Source organism: Zeus faber (genome assembly GCF_960531495.2).
Source record: "Zeus faber genome assembly, chromosome: 14".
In the NCBI taxonomy this organism is placed as follows: Eukaryota; Metazoa; Chordata; class Actinopteri; order Zeiformes; family Zeidae; genus Zeus; species Zeus faber.
Window position 1 is genome coordinate 12,138,847 of NC_137200.1, and position 20,808 is coordinate 12,159,654.

At 41.9% G+C, this 20,808-nt stretch overlaps 2 protein-coding genes across 2 annotated transcripts in view; both read left to right on the forward strand.

Moving 5' to 3' along the window:
- arhgef12b (Rho guanine nucleotide exchange factor (GEF) 12b) overlaps positions 1-3,382 on the forward strand; it is a 37,437-nt gene extending 34,055 nt beyond the window's left edge. Inside the window, exons 35-36 of the mRNA XM_080013785.1 lie at positions 741-814; positions 1,532-3,382. Of these exons, the coding sequence (XP_079869911.1) occupies positions 741-814; positions 1,532-1,535 (78 nt within the window). The 3' untranslated portion in view covers positions 1,536-3,382. The remainder of the gene's footprint in view (positions 1-740; positions 815-1,531) is intronic.
- A 668-nt stretch (positions 3,383-4,050) lies between these two features.
- emsy (EMSY transcriptional repressor, BRCA2 interacting) lies at positions 4,051-20,597 on the forward strand. The gene is made up of 20 exons (XM_080014279.1): positions 4,051-4,152; positions 5,746-5,854; positions 6,146-6,245; positions 6,585-6,659; positions 7,082-7,257; positions 7,424-7,570; positions 7,766-8,031; positions 8,286-8,535; positions 8,844-9,059; positions 10,497-10,646; positions 12,035-12,208; positions 12,379-12,515; positions 12,883-13,056; positions 14,127-14,295; positions 15,294-15,461; positions 16,574-16,729; positions 17,275-17,435; positions 17,802-18,362; positions 18,478-18,975; positions 19,308-20,597. The coding sequence occupies exons 1-20, from the start codon at positions 4,150-4,152 to the stop codon at positions 19,503-19,505; spliced, it is 3,888 nt and encodes a 1,295-aa protein (XP_079870405.1). The 5' UTR covers positions 4,051-4,149; the 3' UTR covers positions 19,506-20,597.
- The last annotated feature ends 211 nt before the right edge of the window (positions 20,598-20,808 follow it).

Sequence of the window (20,808 nt, forward strand, 5' to 3'; positions counted from 1 at the left end):
TGACAAGGGCTCCTCTCCTGTGTGTGTGTGTGTGTGTGTGTGGGGATGGGGGTTTTACCTGTTGCTCATTGAATGGTCTAACGTGCAACAGGCATACAGCCAGCCTGGTCTCGGGCCCAATTACCTAGACCCAAGACAGGTGTTGTTGCTTAGACCTCACCACCCCCACCGCTTGATCAAATTTGTGAGGCTGCGGTGACGCCCACCAACAGCCTGGCCAAATGTGTTCATAGTTGTTTATCTTTAGACCAGTCACACTGCACCATTATGGCGTATTGGCTTTCTATGGATTTATCAGACTTCTCTCACAATGCCCGATACTGAAAGACTCATGAGTGACAAGAGAATTCATCCCCAATGTGAACCTTTGTCTGAGGTGGCAGATTCAAAATCAAGCATGGGCAAAAATCCTGTTTGGAGACATTTTATAGAACATGCTCAAAACAGGAAGAATAAGGAAACTTAGAGAACTCAACACTGATGGTTATGTGTTTATTGGGAAAGATACCTTACTAGTATCTTAATGACAACATTTGTTTATCATAAATTGAATTCATAAATCCAAATATTTGCTCATCACACAAACAAAACGAGGAAAAATGTATATCAGTTGAGTCAATCTGTTTACATGTTGTTTGTTGTTTATTATTTTTTGTTAGTTTGTGTTTTAAGGATTTTATCGATGCAATTCCTCCACCTAAACTGAGAACCAGTCTAAATGTCATAATGATCTTTTTCAGGAGGTGGAGGTTAGGTATAACCAGCTGCATCATACACTGACTGAAATGGCACCTGACTCAGATGTGTGCAATGGGTACAGTATACTCCGCTCTCAGTTCTCTGCTGCTAAGCAAACTATCCATGCTTAGCTGTTTTATCTACAGTAGAACCTCATTTATCCAAAATCAGAAGCCCTTCTTAAGTCAGTCAGAGTGATTTCATAAAAAAATATCTGTCGGGAATATTTCAAATATTTACATACTTTTATGATTGTGTATTTTCTTACCTTGTTACCTACTCTGAATTTCTACTTCATGTAGTGAAAAGGTCATTTTCCTTTTCCAACTTTCTTACTCTGACTCTGTACTGCAGTCAAGAATCTGTATTATGTATGTTTTACACCAAATCCGAAAACGCATCCCACAGGTTTCGCGTCACAAAATATGTCACAGAAAATGGGAGAGCTTGTTTTCTCCAGCAAGTAGTTTGCTCAGCTGGACATTTACCATTTTCCATGAATGAGAGTTTGAAACTCCATCTATATAGCTTTTCAAAGTGCGGAAACAATAAAACACACACAACTCATTAATATAAAAAGAGATTCATTCATGGTGAATCAATAATCTGGTTTGTTGTTGTCGTTTGTCGAATCCGGTGTTAAACCGGCTTAAATGACTGACTTTCTAATTGGGGAAGAAAAAAAAAAAACGTTTGAAACTGACATACTGTAGTGAATCAGTTTAGCCCTTCCCAAGGAGTGGTGTAAATTTGAATATCTTATCTCTCTCTCTCTCTCTCTCTCTCTCTGCAGATAGGGTTCACTGATGAGCTGGAGTCCCTGCACCTTAAAGCCACCGGTGTTCGTTTCCCTCCTCTGGATGTCTCCTAAACCTCTCGGCATCGCTTTCACCAGCAGCAGAAACCGAACCGCTCCAAGAAAGAGATTTTCATACCATTTTCATACCACAATTTCATACCACAAAAACTGCTTTCACTGACAATGATAATTATCATGGAGAGAGAAAAAAAGCAATTGACAAGAGTTAGGCTGATTATTTCCCAAAGTAAGATTACAAAGCACAAAACCAGCTGGAATGGAGGAGAAAAACAAATAACCAGCTATGACTCCATTAAGAACAATTTGGGGAATTGTGGGAATATTTTTATGGTTATGTGCGAGCGCCGGTCTAAGAAGAGATCTGTGTGGCTGTTCCACCTGCGACACACCACCCAAGTGGCGTTTTCAAGGCCCTCCAACACGGAGACACAGACGATGGGGTTGACACACACAAGTTCATTGTAGCGAGTGGGCTAGGTGGAACACGCCCAGGAGCAGATGGACAGCATGTCGTGACAAGCGCTCCTTTCTTTGTGTGTGTAGAGAAATCAACGAGAAGCAGGTATACAGCCACAACGATCCTGGGCCCAGTGACCTTGACCCAGGACAGGTGTGGCTGCTCAAACCACACCATCCCTACGCCCCAATCGGTTTTGGATGTGAGCAGAAGGCAACGTTGGAAACCTTGTTGCATTCCTATCTGTTGTCTTTTTAACCTCCCATTGAAAATCTGTCTTAAGTGGGGTGTAGTTGTTTTGCCTGCCACGTGCCATTCGAGTGGCATTTTCAGGGCCTTCCGACACAGAGACACAGTCGATGGGGCTGAAAACACACCAGTTTTATTGCAGAGAGTGGGCAAGGTGGAACAAACCCGAAGCAGATGTAAAACATGGCATGACAAGGGCTCCTCTCCTGTGTGTGTGTGGGGGGATGGGGGTTTTACCTGTTGCTCGTTGATTACTCCAACGAGCAACAGGCGTACATCCACCCTGATCCTGGGCCCTGTTACCTAGACCCAGGGGCATGGCTGCTTAAACCACACCACCCACACACTACATGGGGGGAAAAAGTAGTTTTTTTAATCAAATGAATTCCTTTTTCTCAAAAAACAAATGCGGAATCAAAGAAATTTATGAACATTTTCCATTGATTTCCGTTGCTTTTGGAAAGCGAAAAACATGCATCTGACTAATATATGAAGCAGGTCTAAAGATTTCAGTGAAGGCTATAAATGATCACTAAAGGGAATCTTTTTCACTAACTTTCAACACTGAAGTGGGTTCTAGCTGGTTTACGGTCTCAAGAACACAGCTTGAAAAAAAAACCTCAAAGAGTGACTTTTAGGCTGACTGCACCTGTGTCCATAATGAGCTGAATAACTTTATTTAATTTCTTTTTATTTTCTGTTTATTTTTTCTGCTTTTTTTGTCTCTAACATGAAATAAATACATTAGCATTTCTTTGTAGAATGTCACAAATTAAACAGTGACTCACCTAGAAACCACTTTTTCGAGAAGATGGCTTGGACTGAATATATTTTGAAATCACCATTATTCAAACATTAGCCCACTAGAAGACTGCACGTGTGACGTTTGCTTGAATTTAAAAATGCCTAACTATAAAAACCTAAAAAGAAAATATGCATAAACATTAAAACTTATATAACTTATATATGTATATATATATATATATATATATATATATATATATATATATATGTTATGGACTTATTTTCAATGTAAAGGGAAAAGTTAACGTTTTATAACTGTTCATGAAAGAAATATATTTAAGTATTGTGTATTAAACTAGCGTTTTCTTTTTTTTTTGTGAAATAATCGTGTAATGTATTGACAAAAACTGTTCAAACACATTAAAAAGCATACAATTTAAATACTAAGCTTAAAATGTGTACCTTTCTCTGGAAACATATTTTGACTGGAAATTCCACTGCCAAGCAATGAAACAGCATAATGTAATCAGTCCAAAACAATAAATACCTGTAAGCTGTGTATATATATATATATACACACAGCTTACATAAATATATATAAATATATATACACACGTGTGTGTATATATATTTATATATATGTGTGTGTGTGTGTATATATATACCCACGCATACACACACACACACACACACACATACATATATACTGAATATATTTGTCTGTGCGTGTTTTTTTAATTATTATTATTATTATTATTATTATTATTATTATTATTATTATTATTATTATTATTATTATTATTATCATTATTATTATTATTATTATTTATTTTATTTATTTTTTTAATCTAAAAAAGGATTTTCCCCTGAAGCGGATCTGCTCTTTTCCTGTAGGGGGCGCTCAGCGCGAGGTTCCTCTATTATGCACCGTATTTCCCACGAAGGAGAAGTGAAAAAATGGCTGGAGGAGAATACCACTAGTCCTGGAGCAGGAAAACAACAAGGAGTGACTGGCCTTTATGCGACCATATTAGACACCGCTTCAGTTTATTTTTTACGTAACTATTGGTGTGATAAATGTCATGCGGTCAGCGGTATTCGTTTGGAAGCGGAAAGTGTCCCCCAGTTATTCCACCCATTGATGGTAAGCTACACAGCTAGCATCAGCTAGCCAAACAGCGGACCCAAGGCTTGTCGTGATGGCGTTAGTAAACATCCACAATCTAACAATCTAAAGACGTTTTCCGAGTTAGGGATTTTCCTCGAAGCACTTAATCAATATTTGTTTTAATCGCAACGCAATACATCATCTGGACATCGGGTCGGCGCACATCGATCTGCGGTGCATAAATGAAAACAAAGTGACCGACCCGGCGCCGAGCGATCGCCCAAAAAGTTAAATGATGTCGCTTCAAGACCAACACAACTAGCTGTGATTATCACCTCCTGTGTCATTATGGCGCCATAGCAGTTGCGACCATCGTGGGAGCCCGCAAGGCCTCCACTACACTACAGTTATTCCAGATAGTTGGTTGTTTGTGGCATACAGCATGCTCTACTTTGCAGTGAGGTGATAAAAAGGGCAGCCGCGCAGAACAAAGTAAGGAGAGACATTAATATGGTTTGGTGGGGTACTTGGCAGAGGGGTGTTAGCCACAGAATGTGTAACCCACCGTTAGTTTGTTTCAGATTGTATGGTTATATTGACAGACAGACAATTCCACCGAAATCAGATAGTTGCATGCCAGACAGCCGAAAGGATGAAAAGTGATTTGTTAGAATAAATCTAGTTGTAGTTGCACTGAACACACCAAATGAAAGGAGTTGTAAATCCTATGCATTCTTCAAGGTTGTTCGGCGAGGCAGATGTAATTTGTGCCACCTAACCAGGCTTTAAAATGGGCAGGATTTGAAATGCAAGCCTGAGCAACAATTTACTTGTGGAAACATTTGGATGGAGCAACAAACAAGTAAATGTCCTTCCCTCCTGAGGGCGACTGTTACCCAGGTTTCCCTTCACTTTCCTATCCTCCATGTTTCCAGTCTTGTTGGGTTTAAGGGAATAATGTTAATGGTGCGAAAAATCGTAATTTCTTTATAGAGAGTCCATGTGTTTCATATATTGACACAATATGTTGATAGTTTTTTCAGAACAAAACTGGCTTCACAGTGATTTTTCAGCCAAGCCACTGATATGATCAAGTGTGGAAGGTAGTACTCCTTCTAAACAGATGCTTGATAGATGCTTGATTGATTGATAAGGAGGGGCTTGTTGATGTATCACTATTATGTCAAAATTTGATGCGAGCGGAGATTGGAAGCCAGTGTAGATCCTGGAAGAGGAGCTGATATTGGAGAATTAAAGTTGACAGCATGTGGCCGCAGCGTTGTGGATACGCTTCGGAGGCCTAATTGGAGAGCCAGGTATCCCAACTGGCAGAGAGTTGCAGTCATAGAAGCGGTATATGACAGGTTCCTGGATCCAGAGTTGGGCTGCTTCTCTCGTGAGGAACAGGCCCCAATATCATCATACGTTGGGCGGGGGGAGAGAAGGCCAAAAGCAATAGATGGACATGTTGATCAAGATAGCAAACTTGTTATTAAGCACTCAAAGGTTTTTCCTCCAATTCATTACGTCGAGTACAAATTAGTTTTTCCCGCCAAAGTACAGGGAACAACAGTTGTTCATTTTTGTTTGTGTGTTTATTTGTTTGTTTTTTGTTTGTTGTTGTTGTAGCCCATGATTCAGTTGGAGAAGCCGTTGCTGACTGGGACCATGCCCGTGGTATGGCCCACCTTACTTGACCTCGGCAGGGATGAGTGTAAAAGAATCCTCCGCAAACTGGGTAAGGTGCAGCGAGAGTGCTGGCAGCTCTTAGATTGTGTTATCACAGAAAATCATTGATTGCTCGTTTCTTTAATAAATGTGAAAATGTCTGTCAAAGTGCTTCTGGCAATTAAAACCTTCGTTCTTTTTTTTATAATTCACAATCTCGATGTGATCGTACGACAAAAGTCATGTACATTTGATTAGGTCACAAATTTTATGTTCTGTGTTTTCAAAGTCCCAAAATAAATAAATAAATAAATCTCCGCGCCCACATTTACAAAGAGAAATAATTGTATTTGTTTCACAGAGCTGGAGGCCTACGCTGGCGTGATCAGTGCCTTGCGAGCCCAAGGAGATCTCACAAAAGACAAGAAGGATCTCCTCGCAGAGCTCACAAAAATTCTTGGGTAATTCTCGCCTGCACTGTCTAACTTGCATGCTGAGTGATCAAAACTGAAAGACCCTGTCCAAAGATTCCAATTATATTTAAGATGCAATATTTTTTTCTGGACATCTCTGAACGTTTTCTTTAACTATGACGAACTGGGATCTGTAGCCTCCTACGGGTCTGTCTAGGAATTGCAGGGACCACAGCAAAATACATTTTATTTATAGATAGATAGATAGATAGATAGATAGATAGATAGATAGATAGATAGATAGATAGATAGATTTTTGTCTTTTGTAAATTGTTTTATATACATTTGTATATAATCCATGGAATGTTTTTTGTCCCCCCCATTCAGAATCTCCACAGAGCGTCATCGTGCAGAGGTCCGCAGAGCTGTCAACGATGAACGTCTCACTACAATTGCGTATCAGTGAGTGTAGAAATATCCAGGCATTTTGTTGCGTTTTTATGGTAACCACCATTACAGTGGTAATGCTGAATAATAATTAAATGAAAAAATAATTCAATGGCACCAGTTGTTTCTTATAATTAAAATTAATAGATATCTTCCACAAATAAAGACCTAGGACAGAGGATAAAGGATGAAAGTATGCGTCTATTAACATTTTTCTATGTAGCACAGTAAGTCCGACAATCCAGTGTCTCCTGGGACTCACCTTAAAAGAACAATTTTTAATAAAATTTTACATCAGCCTATATCCATGTTTGCCACAGAATCAGATAGAATTTCTCTTTCGTCCACAAAGTTGAGAATGTTTTGGGGGTTTTTCTCAGTGAAGAGTGGCAGTAATAAAATCGCCTGTTGTTTTGTTTTATGCCTCCCTCTTACAGCATGTCCGGTCCAAACAGCGCCTCGGAGTGGTCCATCGAAGGGCGCCGACTGGTTCCCCTCATGCCCAGGCTGGTTCCACAGACGGCCTTTACTGTAACGGCTAATGCTGTCGCCAACGCCACGGCCAGTCAAAACGCCTCGCTACTGCTGCCGGCTGAGACGGGCAACAAGGAAGGCAGGGCCCACTTTAATGTCATGAGAAATGTTGGGCATAAAAAGCTACAACAACATAATGACATAGCATGCTACTGAACAACACAGTTCAACTGTAGTGAATATTTTCAAGTGATTTTTTTATTATTATTCTTTGATTTGTTTTCTTTCTCCCACGTGCCCGACAGTGGTGGTGTGCTATTCCTACACGAGCACCACCTGTACGCCCACCAGCGCCACGGCGACGGGGGGTGCCGCAGTGAAATCCCCGCGGCCGCCGAGCCCGGCCTCCAACGTGGTGGTACTGCCCAGTGGAAGCACTGTCTACGTGAAAAGTGAGTCTGCATGTGTGATGTGTGCATTTACTGAAGTTAGTAATTTTTAATCTCAAATTGGTTCCTCAGATTAATGCCCTCATTTTAAAGCATTAAAATGTCTTTAAAACTCTTAACTTACATCACAGACACTCTGTTTCGACTCATATGTAAGACATAAAACACAATGGAAACGATAACCCCACCCCCCGGCAGGCGTGAGCTGCTCAGACGAGGACGAGAAGCCCCGCAAGCGGAGGCGTACCAACTCGTCCGGCTCCTCCTCCGTGGTGCTAAAGGAGGTCGCCAAGGTGACCTCACCCGTATGCAAGGGCATCCCCATGCCGACGCCGACAGGTAGCAGTCCCAAGATGAGCAACATCATGCAGAGCATTGCCAACTCCCTGCCCCCGCACCTGTCGCCTGTCAAGATCACCTTCACCAAGCCCAGCATCCAGACCACCAACACCACCACGCAGAAGGTGATTGGCACTAAAAAAGGGCCGTAGGTGTCGTGTTCAGCATTGAACCCATACAAGTTCTGGTTTGTAATAACAGGCGCAAAATACCAACAAATATCTCCAAGAGAGAAATAATTGCTGTGGTTAATCGCGAATATTAGCATTTCTTTATTTATTATTATTTTTATTTAGGCTTTATATTCCCAAGTTTGTATTATTACTTTTTTTAAGTAACCATTTGACCACCTTTCTGTTTTTCCACCACTTTGGATCAGGTGATCATTGTGACGACGTCACCAAGCTCCAACTTTGTACCCAACATCCTGTCCAAGTCGCACCCGCACAGCAGTGGCGGTGTGGGCGTCTCCAAGTTGGTCTCCACCTCAATGTTGACAGCTGCCCACCAGAAGCAGATGGTGGTCTTCCCCGCTGGCTCCAGCCCCTTGTCCAACCCCAGCACCACTGTTGCTGTGACAACAGTGGTGTCGTCCAGCCCCTCAGTCGTCATGTCGACCATCGCCCAATGTAGGGGATTTTTTTTTTTTTTTTTTTATTTGATAAGTTTGCTTTTCTTAAATCTCATAGTGATCATTGTTTGTCAAACACAAAATGGGGGTACGGTTAGTAATCCCAGGGATAAACAAAGGAGATCATCACCAATACTGAACTACCAGCTAGCTTCAATAATGACCAATGGCATTAAAGATGAGCTTGCACATTTTGCTATACAAATAGCGGCCTCACTCAATAGACTCAATTTACAAAAATAGTGGAATTTCACTCAGTTCTACACCTAAAAAAAAACCCCATCTTGGGCCCCCTTCTTTCTGCAGGCGCCTCTTCGGCTGGTGTGAAGGTGGCTTCGGCCAGGCTGCCATCCCCCAAAACCTTGGTGGGCACTCCCACCCAGATCCTGGCCCAGTTCCCTAAGCAGCAGCAGGGGTCCTCCATTGCAGGGGGGTCTGCCATCAGCCAAGGTCAGGCGCAGACTTCATCTACCACCACCTCGTCCGGCTCCAAGCCCACCATCCAGATCAAGCAGGAGTCAGGTGAGAAAGCCGCCCTGAGAGGCATTACAGGTTGGTTAAAAAGTTTTTAAAGTTATTGGTCAATCTGTGCTATGAAATGCTCTCACAACATCCGCAAACCAGAGTTTCGGGTAGAGAAAGATTGTTGCCAGTCAACGTGTCCTGGACAAATGGGAGATATTTCGGTCAAATATCATCTGTATCTATTCAGGTTAAAAACAATTGATAAGCAGGCTTTTATAGCAGTCGATTTATAATATTTTTTTATTAAATATTAAAAATAAAATAAGTTCCGTTAGTTAAAACACCGTTTTAAAAATAAATAAATATTATGCGTATTACGATTTGAAATCACATAATTTCTGTTCGTGATCAATAAGTAACAAGTGCAGTTGCTTTTAACATTTTTAACATTTTACTGAAATACAATTTTGATAAAATCAAAAAACAAAATAAATATGGCAAGTAGGTCTGATTAAATAATGAAAGTTTGTGGTGTTGCATGTCTTGTCAACATATTTTATACAATGGATATTTACCATTTGCTTTGGGTCAGAACTTAAATATCCAAAAAAACAGCCAAACGATGGATGGATGTGTCAGTGTTGTCACAATACATCTTTCTGCTTGTCCTCCGAGTTCTGGACGCTGCACTTTGTCACTGCTCCCTCTGTGATTACAAGCGCCATCTGTTTACGAGGGAATGGGCAGGGCTTATTTCTATATCAACAAACGTGATTGGTTAGATGTGGAAGGTCAGCTTTAGATCATCCAAACTGATTGGCTTTCGGTTGCAACTTGCCGAACGCGGAAATGAACGGACCTGCAGAATTTTTGTTTTCATCAAAATGATCGGGTCTATTTTATTAAGAGGAAAAAAATATTGTGGTGAGTATCGTAATCATTTCATCACCCAGCACAAATTCAAATTGTGCTTAGAGGGAATTATTTTCACCGGACATTATGACCGGAGAGATTTGAATATGTCGGACTTGAACAGGTTTTCCCGGTCAAAAACCATACTGGATAATGGAAACTCTGCCACAAACATATGGCATTCATGATTTTTTATTTGTTATCTAAATCTGGTACTATCAAATTGTGTATGTAACTGGGAAGACATGTGAAGGCATTATGCTAAAGAGCTTCTACCTAGAATGTCTGTCTATCACAATAGTGGCAGATCTCATATGATTGTGCAAACCAACAACAGATTACAACCGCATTATCAGAGCTCAATGCGATCTTAATGGTCTAGGTGAGACCATTAAGACCAGTCCCAGACAACAGACCAGTAAGACCAGAGCTGGCTGTATGCATGCATGGATGTAAGTCAAGCTACACCGTCGAGCTTGACTCAAAATGATATACATCTCACTCACTGTCAATGTGTACCTTTTTTTGTTTTCAGTTCTTGTTAATTCTTAAGCATATTGTCCGTGCTGTGTTTGAGTGCAGGCGTGAAGATAATAACCCAGCAGATGCAGCCCAGTAAGATCCTCCCCAAGCCTTCCTCTGTGGGGCTGTCGGGCAGCAGCTCCTCACCCATCATGGTGGTGAGCAGCAACGGAGCCATCATGACCACCAAGCTGGTGTCCCAACCCACAGGTATGTCTATGTGTGTGAGTGATAGGGCTGTCAAACGATGGTTCGATATTCAAATGCTATTCGAATTGTAAAAAAAGAAAATGAAAAAATACCAGGGGGGGGGGGGGGGGATATGCAGTTTTTCAGCTGAATGTTGCGGGCAAACGTCCACATACATCCTCTTTTGTGTGCGCAAGTGAATGTACTTTGTAGGTGCGCTCTGCTCCGTGCGCTCTTCTGCTCCGTCCGTTGCTCTCCAGCGTCTGTGTCTCTCGATTTAAATATTTCATCCACAAGCTTGAGCTGAGGTACACTGTCCCAAGCCGCCCGAGTTGGAATGTCCTCTAGTGTAGAGGTTTTCCAATACCGGCCTGTGCCGGGCCGCGGTACATTTGCCGCCGGCCTGTGAGAACGCGGGCAGACCTTTTTTAGAAGCGATCTGCTCCGCAGCGCTCGGCAGCAGGAAACAGAGTAAATTAAATACATCTAGAATAATAACACTTATAAATTGTATTAGATATTAAAATATATTCAAACATGTGTGTTTTTTCAGAAGAAATATTGAAACGTGATTTTTTTTTTGGCCAATGTCGACAGCCCTAGCGAGAGATGGCGGCGCCTCCAAGCTCATGAAAGCTGTTAAAATACTGCTGTGTTGGATAGTACTGGGTTTGAGTGGTTCATGGGTAAAACAGCCACCTTGTGACCACTACAAAGCTGTATGCTTTTTAGTCAGGTGCCAGAACCAATTTTTTTGATGTTTAAGTTTAATCTGAAAATGCCTCAAAGTGTATTTTACATCTTACATGTGCCCCGGTTAAATCTTCCCTGTTGTGCTGTGCAGCCAACTTATTAATGAAGTTAAACCATGTTGGAATCCATGTGGCTGGTTACATATTTCCTTTAAGTTCTACCTCCAGTATTTCCTTTTTTTTTTTTTTTCTTCTTCCTCTTCTTAGTAGCTCAGTGGTGGGGAGAATGGACTTTATTTATCACTGGTCGCCATAGTCATTCAATTACTACCCCAATTTTCAGACTGGAAAAAAAACAGGGGCAACGCAGGAAGTGACCTTTTTGATAACGTTTCAAAGCTATTCTAGAAAGAACAACAAAGCTCCTTTGGAGGAACTCTGGTATCTTTTGATGATATCTTTTACAGGTTTTTGTGATATACTATGCATACTGTAAATGCTTATATTTTACATGGACATTTTTAGGTAATTCAGTATATTATTATATTTTATATATATAAAAACTCAAGCCCATAATGAAGGGAATATTACTTTACTTAATATTTAAGGAATGCCTAAAACCAGCTTGGACATGAGTTTTATTGTTTACTACTACTATATTAGTATAGTGTAGTGTATATATAGGTATTCTCAATGAGAATAAACTGTTTTATGCAGCCACCCAGACAACCTACACGAGACCCGCAGTCAGCCCCAACCTCAGTGCCAGGATATCGGCTTCGACTGCCGGGGCGACCTACGTCAAGACCACCAGCGGAAGCATCATCACGGTGGTCCCCAAGTCGCTGGCAACGCTGGGTGGCAAGATCATCAGCAGCAACATTGTGTCCGGTGAGTCACCTCTAAGAGCCTCCTTTTCCATATTATGGAGTTGAGTTTTTAGCTGAGCCTTGAAGAATTACAGTCTTGGCTTAATCGCTTAATGTGTATATCCCAAACGGGTTTTTTTTGTTGTTGTTTTTTTTTTTGTTTTTTTTTTGTTTGTTTTTTTATTTCTCCAGGCACAACAACAAAGATCACCACCATACCCATGACCTCCAAGCCCAATGTCATCGTGGTTCAGAAAACCACTGGGAAAGGAGCCACCATCCAAGGCCTTCCTGGCAAGAACGTGGTTACAACACTTCTGAACGCCGGGGTCAGTTGCCACACAGCGATAAACTTAAAAAAAGAAAAAGAGAGACTAATAAATTAAGAATTATTTTTGTCGTGTTGAATACAATTTGGAAATAAAATACTAATAAAATTAAAGAGAACAGGCATTCACCTTTTCTTAAACAAATCAATTGGGAAACACAAGCTTTTTTATTTTATTAATTTTTTTCCAAATTTTAGTAAGACGCATCCATTTTCAAAAATGCCCCTATTTTATTTGAAGAGAAATTAATTTATTCCCTGCTGGATTTTGTTATATGAACATATCTCACTCTTATAATTTTACCCCATTGCATATAATGAATATATCAATATATTATACTTCTAACGTCGTGCGTCCTGTGCGGCAGGGCGAAAAGAGCCTCCAGGCTGTCCAGGGCACTAAGCCGGCCATCATCACAGCCTCCAGACCCATCACCAAGATGATCGTGACCCAGCCCAAGGGAATGAGCTCTGGGGCTCAGGCCACCGCCACCAAGATTATTCCCACCAAGATAGTCTACGGTCAGCAGGGCAAGACACAGGTATGGCTCTCCCTTTTGCTTTCGTTTTCATCAGCCGGCTCAAACCTTGACAACCAACTCATGTCCAAGCTGATTTTAAGCATTCCTTAAATATTAAGTAAAGTAATATTCTCTTCATTATGGGCTATATATTAATATATATTTTTGAGAAAAATAAATACAAAAACATACAAATCAAGCAAACAAACTATAATTTTGCTGCAGAACCCCTGCAATTCCTTGGGAATCCCTGCCTCAAAACATTTTGCTTTTTCAAATTTTTGATCCCTAGAAATTTGTTGTTTGTTGGTGACAAAAATATCTACTTGACATCACTCAAACTTGTTTAATTTATTGATGATCTATTATCAAAACAGTTTCCATTACTTCATTCATTAATTTACCGGAGAAGATGCTTTAAACATTGTGTTTTCACACCGTTTTTTTTTTGTTTTTTTTGTGCCTCCACTCGTACAAATGATGGTGACAGGTGGCTGATATTTCAATGCCTACTGGGGAAAAAAACCAAAAAAGACGTTTTAAGAAGGCAACGAGTGTTGTGAATTCATCATTTAGCTTTTCATCAGTAATTAGGAAGCACTCAAGCTGTTCCTAAAGCTTCCCTCCCTTCCAGCCTTCTCCCCTCGTCCTGGAAGGAATGTGCAGAGGATGGGAACACTCTGTGAATTGGCGTCAGGTGTAACTCATTTGTTGATTCAGTACCGTACAGTTATTATCCAAAATTCAAAAATTGTATTGCATTAAAAAAACAATAATTTTATACTTGAAGGACTGAATGTTTAATGCGATATTACATTACAAATGTATAATATTATCATGTAAATTTTGGATATACTGCCCACCACTAACTGGACTCTTTTAGGACTTTCAGTCATTCCATACTTGTACAGTTGAGAAAGAAAGGGCGTTCAGCTAGAAGCCCTAGCAGTGTGTGGGTGTTGCCTTTGTAAAATGCTATCACAACTTTAAAATGATTATTATTATTTTATTTATTTATTTATTTAATTTTTTTTTTTGTGTGTGTGTGTTTTTATTCCCTGGCCGTTGACCTTAAACCCCGCCCTCTCCAGGTTCTCATCAAGCCCAAGCCGGTGTTCCAGACGGCAGCGGTGGTCAGCGAGCAAACTCGGCAGCTGGTCAGCGAGACGATCCATGTGTCGCGTTCCGCCGACACAGCCCAGAACCAGGGTTCCGGGCCCGAGGGCGCCATCGAGGCCTCCCACAGCAGCAGTGCTCAGGGTGCGTAGAGATGTTTAAATGGCAATAAGCAAGGGATGAGGAAAAATATAAAAGTCATTGGTGCGTGGGCTGCATGGAAAAATCTAGTCTGTATACAACCAACTATAAATTGGACATAAGCTCATTCTGGCTTTGGAAAATAACTTAATAATGATTACATATTAACAAAAACAAATGCCAGGATAAGATGCCCTTTGGGTTTTAATTATGAGATGCATAATTATGAGATGCAGATTTCAATGTTGTTCTGTTGTTATTATTTTTTTAAATAGGCCAGAACTTTTAAATTGTTTCAAGTACTACTTAAAAAAAAAATCGGCAACGGTTATCCTTACAAACCACTTTTGGAATATTTTGTTTTAGCATGTCCTGGCATAAATGAGAAATTACTAGGATTAGGTGTCCTGAAGGTTTTTTTTTGTTTTTTTTATACATTAGGGTATAATGGGGGTGGGGTGAGGGACAGAAGCATATAGATATCTAAATAGCTTCTTTCAAATGTATCCAGAAGGTCATGGTTCATTGCCATGACTACTGAAAGTATGCATGAATTTTGCAATATTTCATAGCATATTTATGCAAATGCACTATTAAAATTATACATGGGGTTAGGTACAGCCTGACTGCAACTATTTAAGCTTTACAAAACTCATTATGCAACATCTCCCTTGTAGCAATGCTAAATGACTTGATAATTTTTTATTTATTTTATATTTTGAAATGTTAGTTGGAATTCATTATTTTGGAATTCGTTGGAAAGCAAAGGTTGTTAGATTTTCTATAAATGAAAATACGATGAAGATTTTGGCCATAGAAAATAAATACTTCAACCAATCAAAAATATGGCAATGAAATTTCATGGAGTGCCATGTGTCAAAAGTTTAAAGTTTGTATCCTATGAAAAAGAATTTCGTACAACCTGCAACAATATTTTCAACATCCCACATGGGTCTCTCTCTCTCTCTTTCTCTGTCTCTCTGTCTCTGTGCATTGTTCAGACTCTCAGCCTGTAGTGCACCTGCTGACCAGGGAGCAGGACTGGATTGAGCGGGAAGTGGCAGTGGAATCCAACCCCACAACCATCATCTACCAGGAGGTGGCGGCAGGGGAACCCCACTCTGCCACTTCCACCATCAAGGCCCTGCTCGAACTACAGCAGACCACAGGTGAGCACGCCTGTCTGGTGATGTTTTGGTTTTCGTGTTGTCAGTGTTTGCTGTTTTTTCGCTCAATAATGGTCAGAACATGTATTCAATTTATTTTATTTGAGTACACAACATTTTGATTCACCATTTAGATGTCACCGACACATGTTTCACGGCTCTATTACATGAAACCGAACTTATAATCTGGTTTGCATGTATACCGATAGTGTGAAGTACTAAAAACTGCCGCCCCTTATACAGGTAGTGGGGAGGTGAAGGGGAAATATCCATAATAATTGGCTATTTTGCAGTAAAAGTGTCAGATTTGGCATGGTTGTAGATTTATATATTATGAAAAGATAAAAGATACGTGGACGCGCGCGGGTTTGGTCCCTGAGAGCCATGGCGGAGATTTCTCAAAATGGCCGGCCACATAGGTGCTAAATTGGCATTAATGTTGTTGGAAAGAGATTTGATGACTCGTTATGAAAACCAAAGTGTGTTCAAGCTGGTCAGATCAGATGGCAGAACATCAGACACTGTTTCCCTCCTCCTTATAAAAAATAATGCAGTTTTAAAAGATTTAATCCCAAGAAAAGCACAAAAACAAAATATCAGAGGCATGATCATACCAGGGTAGAATGTTCCACCAGTCCGAGGGAACGGAAAACCCCAGTCGCTGTATAATATATTTATTTTTCTTTTCTTACTTCCTCATTTGGCTTAAATACTGCCAGAGATATGGCTGGGTAAAGTACCAGGTCAACAGCAACCAGGTGTCAGTCTAGTCTCAGGTTGCATGATAACGCTGAGGTTTGGGTAAACACGACGTGTTCCGAGGAACAATGTTTATTGTGTTTGTTTTGAGAGCCAGAGAGATGGTATTTGTCTGGTCTGGACATGGTTAAACCATCATAGAGGCAGAGAAGCTTATGCAGGATAGTTTAGTGTCCCCTACACAGACTGCCTGTTCGGTATAGAAAAATGTCAATCGTATACATATATATTATTATATATTATTTTTTTTGGGGGGGGGGGGGGGCAAAAGTCCTCCATAGTAAGATAACCTGTTTGAATTGTTTGCCTTCCGATTATTATGTGTGTGTGTGTGTGTGTGTGTGTCTGCGTGACAGTGAAAGAAAGGGGAGAGCCAAAGCTGCGGCAGCACACCATAGACCTGAGTCAGATGGTGGTTCCCATCCAGCTGGCTCAGGAGAAGAGGCAGAGTCCTGAGTCGCCCCAGCCCTCCACGTCAGAGGCTGACCCCAGCACAGAGTACCTCACCGCAGGTACAACTTTTTTTTTTTTTTTTTTATTTTTTTTTTTATATTATTATTTGAAGTAACCTAACCTTAAACTCATTACATGGTTTAAAGGTCAGGGCAAATCAGCGCCTGTTCTTTTGTGACTGCCGCCATAACGGACCAAACGTTAATACTTAATTTGTTCGTTGCACAAATTGACCATCCGCAGGCGTTCGCAAATGTTATGGGGACTGTGCAGCGGACTCTTTGTTCGGAGGAAATGGCACTCATTCCCAGACCTGTCAATCTCCTTTTTCCATCCCCACCCCTGAACCCCTCTTGCATCCCGAAACTGGTTTTGGTTTTATTTGAGCGAGCCTTGATGAATGTTGAGTAAAATAGTCCCCACTCTTAATTTTCCAAATGATGTACAAATTCTCTAGTTACCTTATGGTTCCATATGGCTCATCCTTATGGTTAAAAGTGGCAGCATTATATTGGAAAAAGAAAACATATCCTGCGCTTAAACTATAATGATGAATATCTCACTTCTAAGCCTTTTCTTTTCCTTTTTCACGTAACCTGCACAGGTAAAATCAACCATGTGAGGTTGTCTGCAGACAATGAAAGCGTGGTGGTGTCCTCCATTCAGCAGCTTGGGAAGCCCCTAAAAGCCAGTGGCCAGTTGACTGTGGTCGCCAAGCCTGTCCAGACCTCTTCTTCTGGCCCGGCGTTACACCTCAGCCACATGGTGAGGGAGTAGTACAGCATATTAACATGTGTAATGGGTGATTATAGTGTAGCAGTGTTCGTAGTACTTGAGGACGGATGTTTTCTGTTATAGGCTGATTTTTAACAAGAAAGACTGGGCTGTCATGATTCCTTGGAGGACTGCTTGCAGGAAGTCTATTGCAAAAATATCTCATTTTAAATCTTGGTAAAGTTGGTAAATACTGTACATTCACATTGGAGTGCTTGATATGCTAGGTGCTGGATGTTGGAAATATCAATATTTTTCATTGATTGTTGAAGTTACGATGGCCCACACTAGCCTTAGCTTATCAACCAAACACATATTCAGTTATTCAGTCATTCTCTACCTTTGTGACTGTGCTAGCCTTCTGACAGCCGCGGTAAAGCGGAGAGCGTCTTGGAGGCCGGGGAACTAGAGGGAGACACCTTAGACCCTCAGACAGGCCTGTTCTACCGGTCCAGCCAGCCTGCCGTCGAGCCTGTGCAGCACCGAGCGCTTGCATCCTCCTGCCCCCCACCGCCGCCACCCCCCCTGAGCCAGGCAGAGCCCGCCATCTCCACCTCCGCCACCCCCAACCAACCACCACAGCTGCAGAGCAGGCCCCAGATTAGCCAGCCCTCATCCTCCTCCCCCACACCCGTCCTGACCAAGAAACTCTCTAAACCGCTGCCCTTGGCTAAACCATGCCAGACCCCAGTCCTCACTCATAGCCCCAAGGAGAGGCTTTTGCCCTCCCCACCAAGCCAGGCGGGGGCCAAGGTGCACATCCTGGCCTCTCCAACTAAGCCCCCGTTGACGCCGCAGCTCCCCAAGCTTCAGCAAGCCCCCACGTCCCACCACAGGCCCATCCATACACCCATGTCCCAGCCACCCCCGCTGCAGGCCCACCACCCCGTCAGCGCAGAAAAGACCTCTTCAGGACAGGTAAGCGTCCCTCGCTGAGAATTCAAACTTATTCATACAATCAGGTTGCTTTCGTTTCTTGAGCTTTTTCTTAAAATAAGAAATTAAAAAACCTCCCCCCAAAATGTCAATACAGCAGCCAATCATCACACAGAGCGCCACAGTCACCAAGATCACCTTCGGCGGCAGCCACCACCCTTCGCCGCCCTTCACCAGCACCAGCAGCAGCAGCAGCAGTGGTGGCAGCAGCAGTGGTAGCGGCAGCAGCGGCAGCAGCAGCAGCAGCAGCGGCAGCAGCGCGGAGGCGGCGGCCAAGCTGCTCCCGGCAGAGTCCAGCTCAGGGCCCCCCAGTGGCAAGCCCTCAGTGTCCGACATCCTCAAGATCTCCATGATGGAGGCAGAGATTGACCCAAGCATTGAGCCTATGGTGGTGGACTCCTCCAGCGACTGCAGCCCCCTGGGCAAGGCGGCGGAGGCCGGGGTCCGAGCGGTGTCCGGTTCGCTAGACTCGGGCCAGTTCATCAGCAGCTCTGGGCCGTCCGTGCACCACTCCCATCCGAAGCCGGGGCACAGCCAGTTCAGCCGCATCCAGGGCCTCGCTCAGAGGGACAAGGAGGACCTGGACGTGATCGAGGTGAGCTGCATGCCACCTGGTGATGCAGTGGACTTAAAAATGTATGTCTGTTGTGATAAGACAGTCAAGTTATTATTTTTGACAACATCTTCAAAATCACTAGACTATTTACAGTCACTATGAGCAAGCAATAAGTGTTAAATCAGCTGTTTACCTGTATTTTAAAAAGGCGGTTGGTGTTCTTGGCGATTCTCATATGTCTTGTGTATCAGCTACAAACTCCATCCCAGTGGTTCACATTTCCCTGAAATGTACCATCTTGCTTGCTGGGACTCGTTAGGACAATGAACTATCCAAGTGGAACCAGAACTAAGATCCCCTTTCCCCCCCAGGTGATTCCGCAGTACTCCATCCTGCCCGACTCCAGCCAGTCCAACGTGGTGGTGGAGCCCAGCGGCTTCCTGGAGATCACTAACTATACCAGCCAGCAGCTGGAGGAGGACAGCGCCATGATGGAGCAGGAAGTGGACAGCAGCAACGACGAGGCCACAGCCACCAGCCCTGCTGAGGATGGCCCAGACCAGCCCTAGTCCACCCCCCGCACACACAGACAAACACACAATGTTGGACCTCTGGTAGCACCGCCATGGACTATCTAAGCTATGGTGGCGATTCCCATAAATATTGTTGCTGTTGTTGTTTCTCCAGGACTGTAATCCATATTACAATTTCTCTTCACAAGGCGATGGAAAATAGAAGTTATTCAATGCCAAACATTATTTGTTTTTCTATAATTAAATGTAAAAAGTATTCCCAGTATTTCTACAAAAAAAAAAAAGTTAGAAAATCTTCCCTGCCACGACTCAGTGTAATCAGCAGGTTTATATATATATCTCTGTCTGTTTGCAGGAGGGAGCAGAACAACTATTTTCATAGGGCACTGATAGAATTGGAAACCCAATAAGCACTGTACATGCTATCATCATCCATAACAATTGCCCTCGTCCAATCAAAATAATTACCCTGACCGTCCCCTCAACAAGTGTGGTATACGCACAAATTGTTAAAAGGTTATTTCACTCGTTCCTATTCTGTACAAACCTTGAGTTACCATTTGATTGACAACATAGTCTCTCAGTTCTGGCACTGGGTGTTTTCCCTTGCCTACTGATCAGTCAAGTAGGAGTCTGGTCGGTCAATTTTGATTTTTTTTTTTTTTTTTTTTTTTTTTTTCCAATGAAACAATGGTCCGATTGCAGTTGGACAATTGTACACGTTTTGGTTTTTTTTGGTTTGATCTCACTTTGACCTGAGCTGATGCTGTCTCATATAGGAAATCAATCTGTGATGGATTGTCTATAAAATTTTGAAATGAAGATTGATAAATGTGTTTTTGCTAAGTGGAGAATATCAATCTGGAATTACAATGAGAGTCCAGCAGGAGACCCAGAGCAGTGTGTCATATTTATGATTTGTGATCGATATATATATATATATCGGCTGATATTGTCCAATGTAGTTAAAAAAATGGGTATTTAGCCACGTACCACTTTTGTAAGATATGTTCTGAAGTACAAAGTATGCATTTGTTTTTGCATAGTTTGAGCTGTTTTGTTTTATACCTTTCAAACTAGAGGACTAGTTGAGTTTAAAAAAGCTTAATAAACCAGCTGTTAACATTGTTTGATGCTTGAAATCACTTTATAGCCCAGTGATTTGGCACTTTGCTTAAAAAAAGGGATTTAGTTTTAAACTGTTGCAGGGGGGTAATCCATAAGATTGGGTGAATTATACTCTGTGTTGGGTGAAATACACTACATCCCACTAAGTCCTAGAATTTAGAGTTTGTCTTTAACTGTTGCATCAGAAATGGGAATTTATTTATTTATTTTT

What these genes read in the sequence shown, in the direction of transcription:
- emsy (XM_080014279.1), top strand. An exon ending in GAGCTCACAAAAATTCTTGG is followed by an intron (nt 6,246 to 6,584) that starts GTAATTCTCGCC and finishes CCCCCCATTCAG; the next exon opens with AATCTCCACAGAGCGTCATC. An exon ending in CGAACTACAGCAGACCACAG is followed by an intron (nt 15,462 to 16,573) that starts GTGAGCACGCCT and finishes TCTGCGTGACAG; the next exon opens with TGAAAGAAAGGGGAGAGCCA.